The 22,124-nt window shown below is 37.7% G+C and overlaps 4 protein-coding genes across 6 annotated transcripts; 2 read left to right on the top strand and 2 right to left on the bottom strand.

Annotated features, from left to right (window-relative positions):
* Positions 1 to 616: 616 nt before the first annotated feature.
* Positions 617 to 1,862, bottom strand: LOC147559924 (uncharacterized). The gene has a single exon (XM_086657929.1). It carries the CDS (start codon positions 1,647 to 1,649, stop codon positions 1,029 to 1,031), a length of 621 nt encoding a protein of 206 aa, XP_086514055.1. The 5' UTR covers positions 1,650 to 1,862; the 3' UTR covers positions 617 to 1,028.
* A 2,239-nt stretch (positions 1,863 to 4,101) lies between these two features.
* On the top strand, positions 4,102 to 9,185 carry LOC147559923 (integrin-linked protein kinase 1-like). 3 transcript variants are annotated; one of them, XM_086661881.1, is made up of 12 exons: positions 4,102 to 5,240; positions 5,315 to 5,389; positions 5,482 to 5,586; positions 5,692 to 5,777; positions 6,443 to 6,563; positions 6,693 to 6,772; positions 6,858 to 6,920; positions 7,065 to 7,183; positions 7,277 to 7,362; positions 7,721 to 7,842; positions 7,977 to 8,108; positions 8,705 to 9,185. In XM_086661881.1, the coding sequence occupies exons 1-12, from the start codon at positions 4,824 to 4,826 to the stop codon at positions 8,709 to 8,711; spliced, it is 1,413 nt and encodes a 470-aa protein (XP_086518007.1). In that variant the 5' UTR covers positions 4,102 to 4,823; the 3' UTR covers positions 8,712 to 9,185. The 3 variants fall into 3 exon arrangements, with proteins under 3 accessions (XP_086518007.1, XP_086518006.1, XP_086518005.1); XM_086661880.1 differs by having other exon boundaries at positions 4,173 to 5,240; positions 5,479 to 5,586; XM_086661879.1 differs by lacking the exon at positions 8,705 to 9,185 and having other exon boundaries at positions 4,174 to 5,240; positions 7,977 to 8,197.
* LOC147559922 (mogroside I-E synthase-like) lies at positions 9,107 to 11,154 on the bottom strand. The gene is made up of 2 exons (XM_086661878.1): positions 10,084 to 11,154; positions 9,107 to 9,984 (listed from the first exon to the last, which is right to left on the bottom strand). The coding sequence occupies exons 1-2, from the start codon at positions 10,756 to 10,758 to the stop codon at positions 9,244 to 9,246; spliced, it is 1,416 nt and encodes a 471-aa protein (XP_086518004.1). The 5' UTR covers positions 10,759 to 11,154; the 3' UTR covers positions 9,107 to 9,243.
* Positions 11,155 to 14,329: 3,175 nt separating this feature from the next.
* LOC147559921 (F-box/kelch-repeat protein At3g06240-like) lies at positions 14,330 to 15,970 on the top strand. Its single transcript, XM_086657927.1, has one exon. It carries the CDS (start codon positions 14,445 to 14,447, stop codon positions 15,765 to 15,767), a length of 1,323 nt encoding a protein of 440 aa, XP_086514053.1. The 5' UTR covers positions 14,330 to 14,444; the 3' UTR covers positions 15,768 to 15,970.
* Positions 15,971 to 22,124: the final 6,154 nt, after the last annotated feature.

The raw sequence follows: 22,124 nt of genomic DNA, 5'->3' as shown, positions 1-22,124 counted from the left end.
CAGAATACGTCATCTGAAGGTTGTAAGGTTAACATAACAATCTTTGGAGGGGGTAAGCTAAAATATTAATTGAATCAAGTGGGTTAAGCTAAAAAAAAGCTTCTAGCAAAACTTTATCCCATGGGTGAAAGGTTCAGGCATGTGAAAAAAGAGATATGCTATTTGGTTCGAGTTGGCGGGCCGACATTAGGCCGAGATGGTCGGCCAACTCGGACCAAAACGCATTTCTGTGGTTTCTGAAATGAGAGAAATGTCTTATTCAACTTCAGTCCATGTTTTTGTATAATATTTTGTTCCAACTCCTTCACTTCTTTCATCCATCCTTAGCCCAGAGAGAGTGATGGAGCAAGCCTAACAAAATTTTTATAATAAGTGGGACCGTGATAAAACATAGCTCAGCCCTGTTCGGCAGGCAAGGCATAAAGGTCAACGTTAAGGGAGTTTAGGTTATTGAATAAAATTTTATTTGATCTAATCAATCGTAGAGGAACAATCTCTATACTTTTAATCTCTTGCCTACTACGCGCTCCATGAGAGACAGTGTGAAAGAAATTGGTCTTCCATCCCCAAAAACCATTCATAACAAAAATGAAAAACAGAGTCAAAGAAATGGGTCTGTGCTGAATTTCAGATCATAATCTATAAAAGTTATCTGGACTACAAAATCTTCAATTTAATGGTGTGAGAATCAGATAATAATCTATGTGGGCAACCTTTTATGCCATTATATTACACAATGCAGAGAGGCAAAGAGAGAAACTTAAAACATTTACACAGAAGAATAAAGATCTTCATCTCTTTCTTCTCCTCCCCCTCCTACCTTCTTCTTCTTCTTCTTCTTCATCATCATAGGCATGACTAGACTTCCACTCATGTCCTTCTCATTGTTATCTCTGGTTGGGTAGTCCCTCATGCATAATATATGATCATCAATTTAGCTTGCTAGCAAACCCCCTAGCTAGCTAGCCTAGATAATTGATCATGAAGAAAAAAAAATACCCTGCAACATTTTCCATTTTTTTTTTGTTTCAAGACATGGAATATGTTAATGGCAATTCAGATTCATGAGACCCAAGAGAAGAATTAGATCCATCACCATTATTATTTGGAGATGACCTCGTAGCACCACCACCACCACCGATATGCCGGGCTCCTCCGTTATCTCTGCTTTCTTGATCTATATCCGAATGAGCATCCGAATCCACTACGTCGTCGGCCTTATCATCTTCCTCACCCATCACCTTAGCCGCTCCGAACCTAACATGACCAGGACCACCACCACCACCACCACCACCCGGAGAGACGTCGTTGTTGGATGTAGTTGATGTTGCACCACTTGTTCTAGCATTAACATTTTCAGGTGCTATCTTGTTGTTGTTGTTGTTGTTATTGGTGGTGGGTTTTCTTGGTAAAGATTCAAGAACAATTTTTTTCAACCAAGCATAAATGAAAGTGAGGATCCAAAAGATCCATGGAATACCTACCAAAATCATACCAGCAGTAGGATACCATGAATTTGATTGTGATTCAGGATGATGAATATACATAGCAAGAAATGCTCCACCAACAACTATGCATGAAAATAACATTATTGATACTATATATATTCTGCAATCCCCTGTTTTTCTTTCCATTTCTGATGATGCCATTCTCACCTCTTTTGATCCCCTCTCACTATGACAATTTATGACCTTATTGTTAATGATCAATGATAGTCTCAACCTCTCTTAACTTTCTTATCCTCTCTCTAAAACTTTGTTTCTTTTTCTCTTTCCCTCTCTCACATTAGATTCTGGTTTGGGTTGCAGAGAGGTGGTGGTGGAACTGTGGGGTGGTATCAGAATTTCATACGGTGGAGAGGGAGAAGCGTGAGGTTGTTAAAACAAGTCGTTTAGGTTGTTATTTTTCTATACATGATTACTTAGGATAATTACTTTCTTGTCCCATATGTACAATATTTGTCAATCTGTCGGGATTCAGTCAGGAGACGGGCCGGACAAAATGTCGTTTAGAATTAGAATACTTCTGACTCTAGACGAATTATAATATTTCTAACTTGATTTTCTAGGCGGACTAGAATGCTTCTGACTTGATCTTTGAAACACTTCCAAAGAAATCCTAAAACTTACTCTTGATACTCTCGAATATGTAATACTACTAATGTTGAGTGTATTAGAAACCACAGAATGAGATTTGAAGTTCATTTGGGAACCTTTACATAGGAACTAAAATAGATGCGTATTTAGGGACACATTTATTTAAATTAACATCTATTGACCAAAAAGTTTCCGTTCATGAACGAGCGTGATCCCTTAGAGTATGCCCGAAAGCGTTCGAAAATGAGGAACATTTGGGTCGTTGATTGCACGCTTAGGATCTTCTAGAAGGTTGCTCATAGTGCGCCCAACAAGATGAACACGATTCCTGCGATTATTATTGCGGGTTAAACGAGAACCTTCAAATCCTAATGTTTTTTTTTTTGTAGTTTGACCCCTCCCCCAACTAATTAATTTAGTTTCCAATTTAGTCCTTAACAAAACTCTGTTAATCAATTTTCGTCTAAACTTCAATCTTGAATATCTCATTCATCCGAATGAAAATGACTTTAAACATAAAGCTCAACGACACAGACACAATGGTTCATTGCATTTCTGAGTTTAATGAGTCAACCTGATCCAATATTAACTTCGATTTCTGAGTTGTGCGGTGCCGAGTGTTGGAAGGATTGGAGAATGAAGAAGACGTTTAATTTTATTTTTTCCTTATGGTGGAGTCAACGTGTGACACTGATTCGGAATTTTCTTCCACTCCAAAGATATAATTTCCATGCGCTTCATATTCGCCTGGAGTTCAGTCCTAGACATGTAACCATCCTTGTAATCCTCTTTTCCGAAGAATAAAGTGAGAAATGATTGGGAGCGAAGTAGTTTGAAAAAAAGTAAACATTTTTTTTGTTGAGAAGGAAGAAAAAAAATGTCAAATGTTAAACTTAAATAACATAAGAAACCGAAAAGGGAAATGTAATTGAAATTTGTCCTCTCTAGAAGGACATTTTGGTGAAGTGGACATTTTGGTGGGGCCAAAATGAAATTATTCAGAAAAGTAATGTGAAAATAGACAACAAGGTATGGTTGGAGGAGTAAATGAGGGATATAAGTATATAACTATAACAAACAACCTCCATTTATGTAATGTTTGTGAACACTGCTACATTGATTAGCCTAAAGCCCTAGAGACCCCATGTTGTTTGACTCTTCCCCTAATGGAGTACACTTAATTTCTTACCCACATGGGTTGTTGTCTTGCCTTATAAATTGACTACTTTAAGATTCACAACCTCATCTTCTTTTTCCCAAGAAAAGAAAATTTCATAAAGTAATCAAGTTGGTATGATTATAGGGATGGAAATAGGAAATCATGTGTATTTTGTGACCACCAAAGTGCATATTACCCACCTCCTTCCCCGAAAGACCTACTCCTATGCAAACCCTTAAGGGATGGGCTAAAGGCCTCCCGCCCAAAATGCTATAGGGGCCGTATTAAAAATGGGACTTCTCACACTTTGTGCTTAATCCGGAGGCCTACAACAATTTCAGCGAGGGCCTTTAGCCGCACCCAACCCTTAATGGGGGGGGGGGGGGGGGGGGGGGGGGGGGGGGTTTTATATGTTTAAATGCTATTGGCGCCCTTATGCAACCACAATTTGTGAAAGGCAAATGAGGCGCCTAGAGCAGTAACGTGGTGCACGATAATACATTTTCTTCGAAAATATAAAAGTCACCTAATCGATATCCAGTGAAGACAAAAACCCATCATTTATGTATAAATTATGTGTTATTAAGAATATAAAAATAAGAAAAATAATGCCATTTGTCCCGACTAGAATTTGCATGAACGACCTAACAAACATAAATTGCTAATAAATAATTGTTTTTGTATTAAAATAAATAAATAATTGTTTTTAAAATAGTTTTTTTATCGTTTGCAATATGTATGTGTCCAACTAAACTCTTACAAAAACAAATTTAAAATCCAATTATCCTGTGAGTCTAAAATTCATCTAACTATTTTATTTATACTGTTAAGTAACACAAGTTCAATAAATCATGAATTTTATAAGTCGAAACTGTAACCTTCCACATTTTAAATTACATGCACTCCACACAGAGCCTAGGATCACGCTTTAGGGATCAAGAGAAACCCGAAATTCGGGAGGAAAAGGTTAGTTGAAAACCATTCAACCGCTCAAATAGTCAAAGTTGATCCAGTTGGTGACAGACAAGTGGAGAGGGAAGTGGAATTCTCTTCACTCTCTCTCTCTCTACCCGCCATTCTCCTCCAATCTTTGCTCCTGCATCTTCTTCGGATCTTCATTTCTTCTCTCTCTCTATTCATTCTCGTTTTGATCTTTCAATTCCAATTTTATGTTTTTTTTTTCATGGTGAGGAAAATCACTTGATTTCCCTCCTAATCGAGGGATTCAGGAGCTCTAGATCGAGCTCTTTCTCGCTTCCCCCACCCAATCTCTATCCACTTCAATTCAATCTCCACTCTCAAATTTTCCCCAAATCTTTCTTTTCCCAATCTCTAATTTCATAGAGAAATAAAAAATTGATTTTGTTTCCTGTTTGAAATTCTTCATCTTTTCTATTTGTATTTTGAGGTTCTTGCTTTATGATGATGAAACCCTGATTTCTTTACCAAATTCCTTTACTTTCCCGCCAAATTTACCTGGTACATGATTAATTTCTTCTCAGAAATGGGTGAGAAATTTCGGTTATGAGTATTTGAGTGAGTTGATTTGTGGGTTAGGGTTTGAGAAGATGGACGTTATGGCTCAATTAAAACGGGGAATTTCAAGGCAATTTTCAACAGGTTCAATAAGGAAAAGTGGGAAATTTAGTTTCAAAAGACAATCTTCATTAGACCCAAGACGAAAAACATCAAGATTCAGTTTTGGGAGACAATCATCATTGGATCCAAACCTAAGAAACTCAATCCAGGAAGAACTAACTGTTCCTGAAAACCTAGATTCGACGATGCAGTTATTGTTCCTGGCTTGTCAAGGAGATGTGAAAGGAGTTGAAGATTTATTGAAAGAAGGTATTGATGTTAATAGCATTGATTTAGATGGAAGAACAGCTTTGCATATTTCTGCTTGTGAAGGTCATGTTGATGTTGTCAAACTGCTCTTGAGTCGAAAGGCGAATATAGATGCTCGTGATCGCTGGGGCAGCACGGTATTCTCTCTATAAATTTCTCTCTCTAACTTCCTTATGATCTTGTTTGAGTTCATTGATATGTTCATTGACAGGCTGCTGCTGATGCCAAGTACTATGGAAATGCTGAAGTATACAATATCTTGAGGGCTAGAGGAGCCAAAGTTCCTGTAATAATCCCTCCCCAAACTTGTTTCTTTTCTTTTTTGTTGCTTTAATGGAAGATAGTATAGTTTTGATAATTGTTTATTATATGTAGCAGAAAGCTAGGAAAACCCCAATGACTGTTTCAAATCCTCGAGAAGTTCCAGAATATGAACTTAATCCATTAGAGCTTCAGATTCGAAAGGGCGAGGTCGTTTCAAAGGTTTGTTTTCTTTTCTTTCTCTCATTATGTAACACTTTTTTTTTTTACTGGTTTTATAAGAATTCTAACTCCTTTTAAGACAATATTTTGTGTTTTCTGAAACAGGGCGCATATCAAGTGGCTAAGTGGAATGGGACTAAGGTTGCTGTCAAGATACTTGATAGAGACCGGTATTCCGATCCGGAAGTAATGTATGTATCCTCTCTTTCTTCTATCTAGCTTTCTTTCTTATTTAGGGATGTTCTTGTTTTTCATATTTAACGAATAATGACTACTTATGTTCTATGTATAAGTTGTTATCGTGCAGTGGTGTTGACGTTTATTACTTACTTCTCTTTGCAAGCTCATGTTTTGGGTTATCTGATCTTACAAACTTTAAAATATTTATGAACCGTTCGGGGTCTCATAATCAATTACTAGTATGTTACTTTTTTTTGTCCACCACCCTTTGGTGTAGTGGCAGGACATCCCTCTTAAGCCCATGAGGTCTTGGGATCGAGTCTCGGCAGAAGCAGTTTATCACCAAGATTTATCCCATGTAATATAGGCACTAAATAAAGTAGATGTTGTCAGGCTTTAGGCTCTTTTGTTGTCGGGCTTTAGGCCTCTTTAATTATTGGTTTAACTTAGGCGGTTATCGTGCTTATCACATCTTAATGATGTATCAATGCCTTGTAACAGCTAACGTAGATGGTAGTCGATTTCTCAAAAAAGAAAGTGTGTTACTTTGTGTTTCAACCTTTGGATGAATGCATTATTGTTTTCCTGTCAACAGAGTTATGATTGTGAGAAGATGGTTTTCATTTTGTACTATACAAACTTTTCAGTTATATGTCGTTTTATAAATTTTTCGCAGAAATGCTTTCAAGCTCGAGCTGACATTATTAGAAAAGGTACGACATCCAAATGTGGTCCAGTTTGTTGGAGCAGTTACTCAGAATATCCCAATGATGATTGTTTCAGAGTATCATCCAAAAGTAAGTGTCTGAAGATAGTGTATCTGCATATCTATCTTTCCTAAAGAAATTCTGTAGGCGAGGATACATGCATTTTTAGGATATTCTTTTGCCTACGTTGTGATGTAACGGTTCATATACATTTTGCAGGGTGACTTGGGAATCTATCTTCAAAAGAAAGGGCGTTTGTCACCTCCGAAGGCTTTAAGATATGCTCTTGATATCGCTAGGTGTGTTAACACTTGCTTGAAGGACACTTTTACATATTTTGTGAATTTGGATGTTATTCTGAGATTGTGCACTCTTATCCTTCAGGGGTGTGAATTATCTTCATGAATGCAAGCCTGATCCCATCATTCATTGCGATTTAAAGCCAAAGTAAGTTAATGAAGTGTCACAACAGTATTAATTTCAGTAAAATGTTTCGATTGGTTGAGCAACTATAGTTCCAGATTTACTTTCTCTACTCATAGGAAGTGGTATACTGTTCTTTACTATTTAACGTTTTTGGTAAGGTGCCAGAAATATTTTGCTCGATAGTGGGGGTCAGTTGAAGGTTACAGGATTTGGTTTGATAAAGTTATCAAAAATTTCACCTGACAAAGCAAAACTAGCACAAGTAGGAGCTCTTGATAGTTCCAGTAAGTTAGCGGTCTACATCTATTTATTTTAGAATTCTAACTGTTATTATATTTGAAGTTGATAGGTGTAGTTTACTATCCTATTCCTATTAGGTGTTTACTTGGCACCTGAAGTTTATAAAGATGAAATATTCGATAGAAGTGTCGACGCATTCTCTTTTGGTCTCATTCTTTATGAGGTATGCTTCTTCCGTCTTTTGTTTGTTTCAGCATACTTCCTATAGCATATTTATTCCTGAAGCAATCCAAGACCCTCTCTATCCTTCATTTTAAGGAACACATTTGTTATGGTTTAGAGGAAACAGCTTGGAGCACGGGTGAGATTTCACGTATAATTGGGATGCCTCTTGCTTAATATAATATTTGTAGTGTTTCCTTGGTTTGGATAGTCCTCTCACAGTGATCCTATATTGTATATATTTTTCATTCACCATTACATATATGTACACATAATATATATTGACTATTAATAGTGAGATGGCCATTCGACTATATGTCACGATAACGTTCTAATTTTCCCTTGTTTCGCCTGGTCAGATGATTGAAGGGATGCCGCCTTTTAACCCCAAGCCTGCAGAAGAAGCTTCTAAAATGATATGTTTGGAGGGATTGAGACCACCTTTCAAGTACAAAAAGAGTTACCTCGACGACCTTAAAGAGTAAGTATCAAATATTACAACTAATTAGGCAATGTCTATGTTAGCCTGTTTCCCATGGACGGGCATTGTGATTGCTTCCTTTCAAGGGGTAGTCGTATATGAATCAGAAAACTAATCCTATGCTATTTATTCAGATTAATTGAAGAGTGCTGGAGTGCAGAACCCTTGGCTAGACCCACATTTTCCGAGATAATTGTACGTTTGGACAAAATAGTTGCAAACTGCTCAAAGCACGGGTCGTGGAAAGACACCTTTAAGCTTCCTTGGTAATTTCCTTCCTTCCCAAACTCTGACTTTAATCTCTATCTCTAGTTTTAAATGTGCAAGAGCCGTCTTTATGCGTTTCTTTCCCGCATCATGATATCCATTGTGTCTTACGTGAATGTCTAATATTGTCGCTCGGTGAATCATGTTTATACTTTATTTTGAGTATATGATGATTATCAGATCGGATCAAAAGTTCGAACATTTTTTATTTACACATAATGCAGTCATATACAACTAACAATCAAGTCACATCCCATCATCTCATCTTATGGGTAATTCTAATTTATTTAGGTTTCTGTTTGTTTTAATTCGCTTGCTTTACAAGATTATTATAGGTTCTGTCGAATAAGAAACATAAAAGAGAGGGATCATTCTCCCTCATATAGGATGTGACGAGCTCACTCTTCTATAATATTGTGTTGAGATAGTCAAGCAAAGAACTAATGACTTCGAGAAGTCGTTGTATCATTTTTGTGTTTCCATGATCGTAATTATGTGTAGTCGACGTAGAGATTTTACCACCTCACCCTGAGGTTATATCATTTCTGTTTCCATGATCGTCAACTTACCTATCAAATCTCTCACTTATCTGCAGGAAGTGAGACACAGACTGCTCGACTCAAGTGCGGAACAAAAGTGAAACTGCATAGTACAAATCAGTAATCTTCCTTATGAAGGTTTTGGTCGTTGGTCTAATAAAAGGGAACGAAATACATGTATAATCGGCATTCAAATTGGCATTGACAAATAAAAAGAGCCCAAGTATCCGAAGAACAGGAACAGTTACTTTGTTATGTGTAATGTGAGAAAAATCATCTAAAGAGATAACCGTTCGTTTTTTTACACACAAATAGTTTCCATCTACTGTCGTGGAAGCAATCTTTATGTCTTGAATGACGATTCACCTCATATGTCTAAATGCTAAATACACAAAAAAAAAATTTGAAATGACAATTTCACAAGAATTCCAAGATATAAAAAACAGCGAACTCTGCAGTTTTACCAAGAAATAACTTTAAATTGATGGAACATATATCTCGGGAGAGATTCGAATCCAAAAACTTGGGGATTCATTATACTAGAGAGCATAGATATAGACATATAACAAGGCGAAAAACAGACAAGAACGTGTTTTTAGGTGTATAAAATTCCAGTCACAAACTGATCAATATTGTTATCAGAGCTTCCACCTTCATCAACTGCTTCCTTAGCCAACTCTTTCCACTTCACAGCATTTTTCTTTATCTCTTCTCTTCTATCTCCTTCCATAACTTCCTTTAAACATCTCTCTACTTCCTCTCTCCTCACGGCCGCCCCATTCTCATTGTCAACTCTACTAGCTCTCACTCCTACTCCCCACACATCCTCGACGAACTTTGCATTTGTCGTTTGATCTGTCCATTGTTCCATTACTACCATCGGAACACCTAAACTCAATGCTTCAAGTGTTGAGTTCCATCCACAATGTGTTATGAAACAACCTACTGCTTTATGTGCCAATACCTCCAATTGTTTACACCATCTAACTACTAATCCTTTTTCGCCCGTCTCTTCTATAAAGTTACTTGGGAGTTTATCTTCCTCAGAAGCTCTAACTACCCAGAGGAAATAATAGTTGCTTTCTTTAAGACCCCAAGCTAGTTCTGCCATTTGATCTTTTCCTAGATCAGCTATGCTCCCAAATGATACATAAACAACTGACTCGTTCTCTTTCGTGTCTAGCCATTTCATGATGCAAGTGTCTGATTTTGGCTTAAAGAGATGAAGCCCGTAATCGTTGTCACCTTCCACACGGTTGTCTAGGTACATCGATGGTACGGTTGGTCCAATCGTGATCATTTTTGTTGTTGTTTGGCTTGCCATCCAATTCACTACCTGTTTGAAAAAAAAAATTGTATCAAGAGTTATATACATCCATAGTAAGACTCTAATAAACACACCCATCCACAAACTAGTCTATCTATCTCATATTACCTCATCCTCTAGCTTATAAAATGAGTTAACAAGGAGCCAATCTGCTTCGTCGATGTTTGAGAATTGATTCAAGACTAGGCTTAATATAGATGGGTAAGAATCGATTTTGTAAACGAAAGACGGCAAATCATGAGGTTGAAGCAAAGGCAAACCGGGAAGTGATATAGTTGGGTCTTGTATAGGTGTGGGTAATATTCCTTTAACTACATTGTAATAGATAGCATTGACAGAGTTTGATTGAGTACAAAATATAGCTGAAATCAATCCAAGTTGTTTAGATAAACTCATAGCCCATGGAATAACAGAGTCATATATGAGACACTTGATTGGGTACTCAGATTTGTTTAGCTTCTCAATTAGTTGTTGTAAGTTTTTGGAACCAACTATTCGAAACCGTTCCATATACTCGTCGCTCCCTTGCGGTAAACCACCATCATCACAACCATCGGAGAAGTGTTGAATTGAGATATCGGGTCCCAAGGAGTCGATGATGTCGGGACCCGGGCCTTGGATGGATTTGGTAGTGAAAGTGGTGGTAGCAAGTGTGACTATGAGTCCTTTGGAGGCTAAACGTTTAGAGAATTGGAGCATTGGGTTTATATGACCTTGAACAGGAAAAGGAAGTACTAAGACATGACCCCCTCTTTTCAATTCTCTATCTTCTTCCTTACCCATTTCTTGGAGTTAGCTTTTGGATCTCTCTCTCTCTCTTATCTTTCTTCCCTACATGTGTTCACAACAAGCTATATTTATAGATAAGATTATAGTACAACGGATCTAGAGTCAAGGAGGGACTATAATGTAAGGTTACTGAGTTGACTCGGCTGAGAATATCTATTTTAAGTTTTTAACCGGTTTCTGAAGTACACCACACTTCATCTTAATCTTTTCATTGGGACCATCCGCAATACAAACAAATTAACAAGAGACTTCTACCCATCCATCAAAATCAAGATAGGTACCACCTAATTGATGCCTGCCATGTTCTTTTTTCACCGTATTTTCTTGGTATTTGTTTTCCGCTTTGGGTTGTCCATCTAAGGTAGAGGTCTATTTATTTATACTCACTTCAGACCAAAAAAAAAATAATTTTTTATACTTAAATTTATAGAGGACATTGAAATAACGTTACGTGAACTACATCTATAAATGGACGATGCTACATGTGAAGGAGATGTTCTTCAACCAAAGATGTAATGCAAGCAATTTGTCGGATATGACAATTGATGAATTAGATCATTAAATCCGGATGATTTAGGGGTCGTAGTGTTTAGCTTGAATCAACTACGATCGTCGAATCGCGAAGCTATTCGCGGCTTACTTCGTCCGGATCCTACATCTGGTTACACAAAGAGTGTCAACTTGATCGGAAAATATGACTAGAGGGACGAGACATATATACATGTGCAAGACCCATAAGTATGTCCCAAAGGCCTAAAAGAAATTTAGGCAAAAATAGTACAAAAGACCCGAAAGAAGGATATTTGGGTCGGGCACCAAATGAGTTATTTTGGAGCCCAAAATGGGACGACCATGCTTGACCGTGTGCCCCTATAAGGGTCGGCTAGATCTGCCCAAGTTGGCCATGATATGGTCGGCCAAGGTAAAGAAAACAAGGAAATAACAACTAATTGTCTGAGATTCCGCTACCAATATTAGGAGACCACATAACCCAACAACATGTACCGTCCAAACTATCTGCGTACCTCGCAGCTCAAAATTATTATTATTATTATTATTCATATAACATAGACAGTCATTGTAAGCCGGACATAAATCATTTTTGTATGAAACGCACCTCATAATTTTAGTGATACATTGTAAACCAAGGAAAGTAGGATTCCCATACATGATATAGAAGACATGTACAGTTTTTGATGACTTCATTACCTACGTATTTTCTGTTTAAGAAAAAATTAAAGATTGATTTTGGAGTGTTTCCTAAAGAAGATAGAGATACCAATCCATCACGTGAGACCGATATCTTATGAAGCTATTTTGTGTGGTAATGGATGTTTCATGTTTGACATTTTCATTTTATTTTGTTTTGGAGTTCAACAATGTGTTTGTGTTTTTATTTGAAATTACATAGGCAATGATGTCATCACTCCTTTCGGGTGCTCCTTAACTAACACCAAATTGTATATGGATTAACATTTTCACTATAATTTATTACACGCGCAGACGGGCTCACAAGGAAACTGATTGTTGGTGCCCGGACTTGATTCCCACCACTATATGTCATTTGTAGTATTATAACTGTTCTACGTGGTATATTGATAATATCATATTATCGTATGTCTAAGGTATCATTTTAATATGTTCTATGTCAAAGTGGACTAAGAGTTACATAAACTTTGAATATAACGAGTGTTTCTGATATTAATTTTACAGGAAATTCATGTTTTTTTTTTCTGTCAAAAAGACATTATCTTTTTCTTCTTTTAGACTTCATGAAAACTTTAGAAATAGACTTCAAGGGCAATTTTTATGTTGCTTACAGGTGGAGTCGATCTTATGACCTCTTGTATTAAGGGTTCACGGAAATTTTCAATTTCTATACACCCCCTATCGTAGTGCCAGTTCACATTTATATTTAGAAAAGTTCAGAATTTTGGCTAACCTACATCATCGTATCATTGGATCCATATCTATCTTTTATACAAAATAGACATTATTGGGTTTAATACTAATAGGAATCATTGTGGATGTTAATATACGAACTAGTTTAAATAGTGAACAACTTTATTGCTAGTAAGGGAACTAGTTTAAAATAGAGGAGAAATATACACAAGAATTAAACCTTAAAATAGTGAAGAACTTTATTTATGTTATAGTTGTTGATGTTAATAGTTGTGGGTGTTTTATACGAACTAGTTAAAAAGAAATTGCTAGTAAGGGGAATCGAACAAACAACCTCATGGGTAAAAACCTTTTGCCTTACCAACTGGACAGCTAAAGCCAACACAAGGTAGAAGTTACAGGTGGGAAGACCCGGGCTGCTGCCCGGCTTAGCCCACCTATAGCTCTGCCCCTGTTTGCACTGCTTTGCAATAAGGTCAGTTTGTCTTTTCTCTATATTAGATAATTTACAAAAATGCCACAGAGAGCTAAAGTCTATAAAAAGTTGATAAACCTTTTTTAACCAAAGGTCAAATTTTTTAGAGAGTTTTGGTCAAATTTATCTTAATTTTATCGTAGCACTCTAAACTAATTTTTTTGTAAGAAAAAGGGCAAACTTGGGTTATGACACTGGGTAAGATCACGTCAGGAGTAATAAACTTCGCCATGTCTTGTGTAGTATGATTGAGAACTAGTATGACTTTTTAGTTTACCAGTAGTAGCCGACACTGAGAGCTCTGGAAGACTAGAATGATTCTCACCCTCCACCTTTGGTAATTCTGCAAAGATGTACTCTGCTTCTTCAAGACTAACACATTTGATGTACGATTTCAGGTTGGACCTCTTATAACAGCCGACCACCTAAGACAGTACATCTAGCCACTTTTGTTTGGACTCTTTTAGCTTCACTCTTTTCTTCATGTAATTCGTCATTGGCTAAGTATTGGAGGATAGTGGTCAACCAGTATCAAAAGAGTCTTTTAGGACTAAAGGAATTTTTCCTCATGACAGGCCATTGGCTAAGTAAAGGAATATTCATCATGAGCATGATAGGAACCTTTGAGCTGGTTGATGATAGGTTTTATAGTTTGAAGTAGTGATGCTTGCTTTCACTTGGAAATGACTCACCACTAACCTTTCCTCCCAATTTGCTGCACATAAAATTTGTGTCTGTCAACACAACTTTTAAATGTACTCGGATTTTTAGAAACTCTAGGTTTAGCAATGTGAGGCTTACTATACTTGGATCAGTGTACATCCACTTTGAAATTATCATGGTATAAACTGATTTCCTTTTTCTTTTGTGATTTCTAAATCAATTGACAAAATTATGCATATGAAATGGAAAATAATATTTTGACCTTAATTTGGTACATAAATTCTACATAAATGCATATATCTTAGCCAATTGTCCACAAAATTATTTCTATTAATGACACTTGTGTGTTACCTCGTAGCTATCGCATTATGTTGTTTTTTACCTACTAAGTGGCCATGCTTTCTTATCAACGGCCCAAGGTTTTGCTAGTCCTGAAGTAAAGAGATTTATCGGGATTGTTGAAATCTTTGATATGGTTGTAAGTAGAATCAAATAGATTTCTTCCGCATCTCATGGATTATTACATTAATTACATAATGCTCAAGCAAATACGGAGAGTTGATGAAATCCTAGACTATAAAAATTGTGAACCCTAACTCTCTCGCATTGCAAATAGTAGTAGAGCAAATTGAGCGGCGCGATGAAGTTTTTGTGTCATATTCCTGAAGATATGATTGCCAACATCCTCTCCAGGTTACCAGTAAAACCTATACTGCGATTCAGGTGTGTATGTAAGTTCTGGTCAAATCTAACAACAGATCCCAATTTTATTAAAATGCATCTTGATCAAGCTTTTAAAAACAATAACTTTAGTCTATTCATTAATCCTTTTAACTATGGGCCTCTAGGCGAAATAGCTTGTGTAGATGAGGACCCATCATCATCATTAGCACAAGAATTACCTTCACCATCATCATTCTCATCACCATCACCATTAATGTCGCCATTGCCATTACTTTTACCGTCACCGTCGTTATCACAATCCCAATCACAATCACAATTACCTATTTCAGTTTCATCCATATCCTCACAACCATATTTCCAAGTGGACCTACCAACATCACATGTGGAAGCTATAGAAATAGATTACCCATTTAAGTACTCAAGAAGCAATGTTGAACTTTTAGGTTCTTGTAATGGGTTGGTCTGTATAAAGTGGTATAAGGGAGAATATCTTTGTGTTTGGAATCCATTTACAAATGAATATAAAGAAATACCAAAACAACTACCAACTCAATTTCCTCGTGATTCTCGTATCCATGGGATAAATGCATATGGGTTTGGTTGTGATTGCAATAACAAAAATTATAAGATAGTAAGGATCATAACCTCTGAGTCAGAAGAATATGATTCTGAAGTTCATGTCTATACATTCGAATCAGATTGTTGGACCATTATTGAGCCGACTCCGTTCGGAACTCAAGAAAGACTGAGGGGTATGCTTGTCAAAGGGGTCCTTCATTTTCTATCTAAACACACCAATGTCATATTTTCTTTTGACATTATAAGTGAGATATTCTATGAAACGCAAATACCATACCTCTTGGAGGACCCCTTTGCCACTGAAATTGGTGTGCTCCAAGGGGATCTTTCTCTAGTTGGACATTGTTATCAAATTCGTGTTGACGTATGGATAATGAAAGATTACGGGGAAAAAATTTCTTGGTTTAAAATATTCTCTATTAATCAACCAAGCGTTCTTCGTTCATTAAATTATCGGAGGCCGATACAGATTTGCAAGAACGGCGAGATTCTAATTGAGGTTATATTTCAAGAAGAAGATGATTATGGTTTAGTTTTATATGACCCAAAGACTGAAAGTGGTAGATTGATTAAGATGTGTGGCAATACGGATGGATGGAATGACGTACAAGATTATGTGGGAACCCTGGTTTCACTTAAATCGGGTACTTATTGTGGGGGAAGAAGAAGCAAACGAAGCAATCGAGGAAGTGGGAAATAAAGTAGAAATCTATCATGGTTATGCGAGTGAAGCACAGCTAAAGGGGAAAGCTTTGAGCAATATAAAGATGCGAAGAAGCAAAAGAAATGATGTCCTTGGCTTGCTACTATTTCATTGCCATAATGTATCTTTTTTCTTTTAAGAGTTTGCCATAATGTATCTAAATAACCAAAAGGTAAATTCTAGCTAGCACCAATTGCTCATGTGTCTACTTTTTCTCTTTCAAATTTGAGTATTTTTTTTGTTGAACTTTCAAATTCGAGTACTTTGATGCAAAAATTGGGTTATTCTTAGTTGGATATAATTACACTTGAAAACTTTTGATGGAGGCTCCACCATGATAAGCCGGAATAATGGCAAAAAGACCGTAATCGGAACATATATAAAATTCCTTCCTTTGTTTTATTTAACATAACTAGAAAGTGAGTGATGCTAGAGAAAAGGAGAAAGTAGACAGACTCTAGTCAATGATTCTATGTGACTTGCAGTGATTTGCGACTTAGTAGATCAAAATCATCGTAACCACAAAACATAACCTTAGTGTTAAATGCGCTTTTAACAAAAAAAATTGTGTTAAGTGCGCTTTTAACAAAAAAAAAAATTGTGTGAGAGTGAAAAAAATGAGTGCGTTGGACATAAATGGTGGGCTTTGAGCAATAGATTTATTTAGGCCGCCGCTTTTGTGGCATCCGAACTAAGTTCTGAGGATAAATACTAGGTCACTTGGATTTGACACAAGAAGTAACCTTCTTTTGAGTTCAAAGGTCATTTGTTTGTTTTACCCGTAATCTTCATATCTATTACGGGTCAACTACATGACCCGAACCCGATTGCATGATAGGACGAGAAGATGCATGGCCCGATTGCATGGCATGAACAGGATTAATATCACTTGCTTGTATTTGACTTAGTCTTCTAACTAACTAGATTAGTTTAGATTTGATTTGATTCCTTATACTTATACTTATCCTTTATACTCACCTATATATATATATATACAATGTAAACAATCCAATTATTAATAAGATACAGAGATTTAAATTACTTTCCCTCTCTGTCTCTAGCTCTCGGCTCTCTCTCTCTCTATCTCACACGAACTCACATAGACCATTAGGTCTATTAGCTTTCTCTGTTTCTTGTTATTTCACATGGTATTAGAGCAAAACTGATTTTTTTTTCATGGCTACTTCGACTAACACTTCGGGTACTAATGCTCCTGTTGTCTCACAATCATCTCCACTATTCGATGTTCATCATTCCGATTCCCCGACAACCGTTTTAATCACACCTTTATTGTCGGGTGACAACTATCCATCTTGGTCTCGTGCTATGAAAATGGCACTTCGAGCGAAAGACAAATTCGCTTTTGTCGATGGTTCTCTTCCTCGACCAAATGATGCCAATGAACATCACTTGTGGACTCGTTGTAACGATCTTGTTACAAGTTGGCTCTTGAACTCGGTTGATCCTGACATTCGCCAATCTATTTTGTATGATGAAAATGCCGCTGAAATATGGCGTAATCTTCATGAGCGATTTCATCAAACAAACGCTCCGAAGATATTCCAATTGAAACGTGCAATTTCATCTCTAAAGCAAGATGGATTGGACGTCTCTGCTTACTTTACTCGGCTAAAGTCACTTCAAGACGAACTCTATTCTCTCATTACTGTTGACCCGTGTATTTGCGGACACGGGAAATCAATTATGGATCGTTTCAATCAAGACCGATCAATGGAATTCCTCCAGGGCCTTCACGATCGGTTCTCTGCCATTCGTAGTCAGATATTGTTAATGGAACCATTTCCATCTATGTTAAGGATTCATAGCTTATGCAAACAGGAGGAGGTCCAACAAAACTTAACTATGGACTCCTCCATTACTACTGAAGGAGCTGCCTTGGCCGTTTCCCACAATGGTTCATACGATAATCATCGTACTTACAAACCCGATCGTACTGATAAGATCCGATCCAAACGACCACGTCCATTCTGTGATCACTGTGGTATTCATGGTCACCTTAAATCAACTTGCTACAAACTTCATGGATACCAGAATCGACATCGAATCACCAATGTTGCTGCAAATGTACAAGAGGTACCTGCCCATAACACGGCGCCCCTAGCTACATCAATGACACCCGATCAATATGCCCAGATCTGCAACTTTCTGACCCAACAGAAGCAGCCCGCCTCTGCTCCATCTATGGGCACCTCCATGGCTTCTCCAACAGCAACTAGTTCGGACCCGTCCATAAATCTAACAGGTAAGTTTCCTTTTCCAGCACCTTGGGTCATTGACTCGGGTGCCTCTAAACACATATGCTCCCAACTTCATTTATTCTCTAAGTACCGAAAGGCACCACCCGACTACTATGTCCGATTGCCCGATGACACATGTATTCGTGTGACTCACATTGGCTCAGTTTTCTTTAATAATTCCTTTTATTTAAACAATGTACTTCACATCCCTTCATTTAAATTCAATCTCATTTCAGTTTCCGAAATTTCTACATCACTTGATTGTGATGTTACATTTAATTCTCTCTCGTGTGTCTTTCAGGACCAAGCGACGGGAAGGATGATTGGACATGGTGATCCCAAAGACGGACTCTATTTTCTCAACACGGAGCCAAGAATTTCTTTTTCCATGTTTTCCAATAAAAGTTCCATTTCTAGTTTATGGCATTATCGCTTAGGCCATCCTAGTATTTCTCGTTTTCAATTATTAGTGAATAAATTCCCATGTAATAATTTTGGTTCAATTAATAAGACTCCGTGTATTATATGTCCGTTATCCAAACAAACTAGACTCCAATTTCCTAATAGTTCATCGTCTTCTTCGAAACCCTTTGAGATTCTTCATGCGGACCTATGGGGTCCTTTCTCTGTCTCTTCTTTATCGGGATGTCGTTATTTTCTAACGCTCGTAGATGACTTCTCACGATGTACATGGATTTTTCTCCTTACATCAAAAACAAATATTAAAACTTATCTATCTAACTTTTATAGTTATGTACGCACTCAATTTCGCACACATATATCTAAATTCAACTCCGGTAACGGCGATCTTCTTTTTCCTTCCATTCAAACTTTTCGTTCAGACAATGGAACCGAATTTATGAATTCGGATATTCAATCTTGGTTCAATGACAATGGCATAATTCACCAACGTTCTTGCACTTATACACCCCAACAGAATGGGGTGGTAGAAAGGAAACATCGACATATCTTAGAAGTGGCACGTTCCATTCGAATTCAAGCTAACTTACCCCTCAATTTTTGGGGTGAATGCGTATTGACTGCCGTGTATATCATAAATAAACTACCGACACCTCTTCTTAATGGTCTATCTCCTCACGAAAAATTGCTTGGGTCACCCCCTTCCTTCTCTCATTTTAAAGTTTTCGGTTGCCTATGCTATGCCCGAAATCCACGACCAAATACCAAAATGGACTCTAGATCTTTTCAAGGCATTTTTGTAGGCTATCCACATGGTCAGAAAGGCTATAAAGTTTTCTGCCTTTACACCAAACGAATTATAGTTTCTCGTGATGTTATTTTCTATAAAACCATCTTTCCCATGGCTTCCTCCTCACCGAATCCTACACTCTCCACCTCTTCCCCTCCCTTCGTATCAATCAAGGATGATGGTTCTTTCACATTCGGCCAATCGGGCGGCTTCCAAACTGCTGATGCACCACAATCTGTGGACACTCACGTTGATTCCAATATCTTTGATTCTATAGACACCGCTGACCCCTCTAATTCTGTGGGCACTCACGTTGATTCCAATGTCTCTGATTCTATAGACACCGCTGACCCCTCTAATTCTGGTGCGGGCCTCTCCAGCCCTCTCGCTCATCCTCCTCATTCTGAAGACACTCACACTTCATCAACTCCGGTCCACACCAATTCACGACCCATCCGAAATCGTAGACCCCCGGCCCACTTACATGATTACGTTTGCACTGCTCTTAAGGCACCTACGACCGTGACCGATACTGTCACTCCATATCCACTCACTGATTTCATAAATTTTTCATCTTTTTCTCATTCACACAAGATTTTTTTAACTTCTGTAATGTCTCAAGTCAAACCTCGTTCATTCTCTCAAGCGATGACATCTCCACAATGGAAGGATGCCATGGCTAAAGAAATATTGGCCTTGGAATCCAACAAAACTTGCTCCCTTGTTGATCTTCCACCCGGTAAAAGACCTATTGGGTGCAAATGGGTTTACAAAATTAAACATAAATCTGATGGTTCTATTGAACGCTACAAGGCCCGATTGGTTGCAAAGGGATACACTCAAGTTGAAGGTTTAGATTACACAGACACCTTTGCACCAGTTGCCAAACTTGTTACTGTTCGTGCACTGCTTTCTATAGCAACTATCAAAAATTGGTCCTTACATCAACTAGATGTTAATAATGCCTTTCTCCAAGGCGATTTAGACGAAGAAGTCTATATGAAACCTCCACCCGGATTTTCTCTTAAGGGGGAGCGTCAGGTCTGTAAATTACATAAATCATTATATGGTCTAAAACAGGCTTCTCGTCAATGGTTTTCCAAATTTTCTTCAGTTTTACTTCAAAAAGGTTTTACTCAGTCTCTCGCCGATTATTCTCTCTTTACTTACACGAAATCATCCGTCTCTCTTTATGTTTTGGTTTATGTTGACGACATTATCATTACTGGTAATGATACCAATGCTATTTCTAATCTAAAATCTTTTCTCGATCAAACATTCTCTCTCAAAGATCTTGGTCAACTCCAATACTTTCTTGGTATTGAGGTCTCCCGCTCTTCTAAAGGAATTTTTTTATGTCAAAGACGATATATTTTGGATATTCTTGAGGATTCTGGCCTCACTGCTTCACGTCCCTCATCTTTTCCCATGGATCAAAAATCGCGATTGGGGCCTGATGATGGTAATCTCCTTCCTGATCCCGCTATTTACCGCCGACTCATTGGTCGTCTAATTTACCTCACAGTGACACGTTCGGACATCACTTATGCTGTAAACAACTTAAGTCAGTTCATGCAGAATCCTCGTACTTCTCACCTCGATGCCGCACATCGAGTCCTGCGCTACCTAAAAGGATCTTTTGGTAAAGGTATTTTTTTTATCTTCCACTAGTTCTCTCCATATCTCCGGCTACAGTGATTCTGACTGGGCCGGTTGTCCTACAACTAGACGATCCACCACTGGCTACATTACTTTCCTAGGATCTAGCCCTCTTTCTTGGAAATCCAAGAAACAACCTACCATTGCAAAATCATCGGCTGAAGCAGAATATCGGGCTCTGGCCACCCTCACTTGTGAACTCCAATGGTTGAAATATCTGCTTCACGATCTTGGTATTGATCACTCTGATCCTATGTCCGTTTTTTGTGACAACCGCGCTGCTTTACACATCGCCAACAATCCGGTTTTTCACGAACGTACCAAACATATCGAAATTGATTGTCACTTGGTTCGTGAGAAGATAAAGACGAAACTCATCGCTCCCTGCTTCACACCGACATCACAACAACTTGCTGACATTTTCACAAAACCATTAGGAAGCGACACTTTCCAGAAGATCATCGGCAAGTTGGGCATCATTTCCATTTCCGCTCCAACTTGAGGGGGAGTATTACGGGTCAACTACATGACCCGAACCCGATTGCATGATAGGACGAGAAGATGCATGGCCCGATTGCATGGCATGAACAGGATTAATATCACTTGCTTGTATTTGACTTAGTCTTCTAACTAACTAGATTAGTTTAGATTTGATTTGATTCCTTATACTTATACTTATCCTTTATACTCACCTATATATATATACAATGTAAACAATCCAATTATTAATAAGATACAGAGATTTAAATTACTTTCCCTCTCTATCTCTAGCTCTCGGCTCTCTCTCTCTATATCTCACACGAACTCACATAGACCATTAGGTCTATTAGTTTTCTCTGTTTCTTGTTATTTCACAATATCCCTATATTTGGAGAGAGAGGGGTGAGGTAGAGAGGAAGGAGAAGGAGAGAGAAATTATGGTGGTGGTGGTGGTCGGAAGTAATGTTGAAGATTAGTGGTGATGGTCTTTATCTTCTGTGATGAAGGTCACATCGATAGGTGACCACCCGACCGTGTGCTTTGACTGATTTTGAAAAAAGAAAGATAATAATAGGAGAAAAATACATTCGAAATAAATACCTATAGTTAAAAAGATTATGTCATGGTCTTGGGGAAATAATTTTGAGATACAAAATTTTGAGTGGAATTTTTTATTTCTCTGTTGCGTCCCTCTGTCCCTACCACCATTCTTTTTTCACTGGGGTAATATTTGAAGGCAAACTGTCA

This window comes from Eschscholzia californica, unplaced genomic scaffold, assembly GCF_041429995.1.
Source record: "Eschscholzia californica isolate CP2 unplaced genomic scaffold, dmEscCali1.0.p SCAF_2, whole genome shotgun sequence".
Taxonomy (NCBI): domain Eukaryota; kingdom Viridiplantae; phylum Streptophyta; class Magnoliopsida; order Ranunculales; family Papaveraceae; genus Eschscholzia; species Eschscholzia californica.
Note: the sequence above shows the minus strand (reverse complement) of the source record. Positions and strands in the feature narration are given on the sequence as shown.

Bases quoted from the DNA above. Each gene is read 5' to 3' on its own strand.
- LOC147559922 (XM_086661878.1), bottom strand. From the start codon at position 10,758: ATGGGTAAGGAAGAAGATAGAGAATTGAAAAGAGGGGGTCATGTCTTA. The intron at 9,985-10,083 runs GTAATATGAGAT...TTTTTCAAACAG, and splicing joins TTTATAAGCTAGAGGATGAG to GTAGTGAATTGGATGGCAAG.
- LOC147559921 (XM_086657927.1), top strand. From the start codon at position 14,445: ATGAAGTTTTTGTGTCATATTCCTGAAGATATGATTGCCAACATCCTC.
- LOC147559923 (XM_086661880.1), top strand. From the start codon at position 4,824: ATGGACGTTATGGCTCAATTAAAACGGGGAATTTCAAGGCAATTTTCA. The intron at 6,564-6,692 runs GTAAGTGTCTGA...TACATTTTGCAG, and splicing joins TTTCAGAGTATCATCCAAAA to GGTGACTTGGGAATCTATCT. The intron at 6,773-6,857 runs GTGTGTTAACAC...CTTATCCTTCAG, and splicing joins TATGCTCTTGATATCGCTAG to GGGTGTGAATTATCTTCATG.
- LOC147559924 (XM_086657929.1), bottom strand. From the start codon at position 1,649: ATGGCATCATCAGAAATGGAAAGAAAAACAGGGGATTGCAGAATATAT.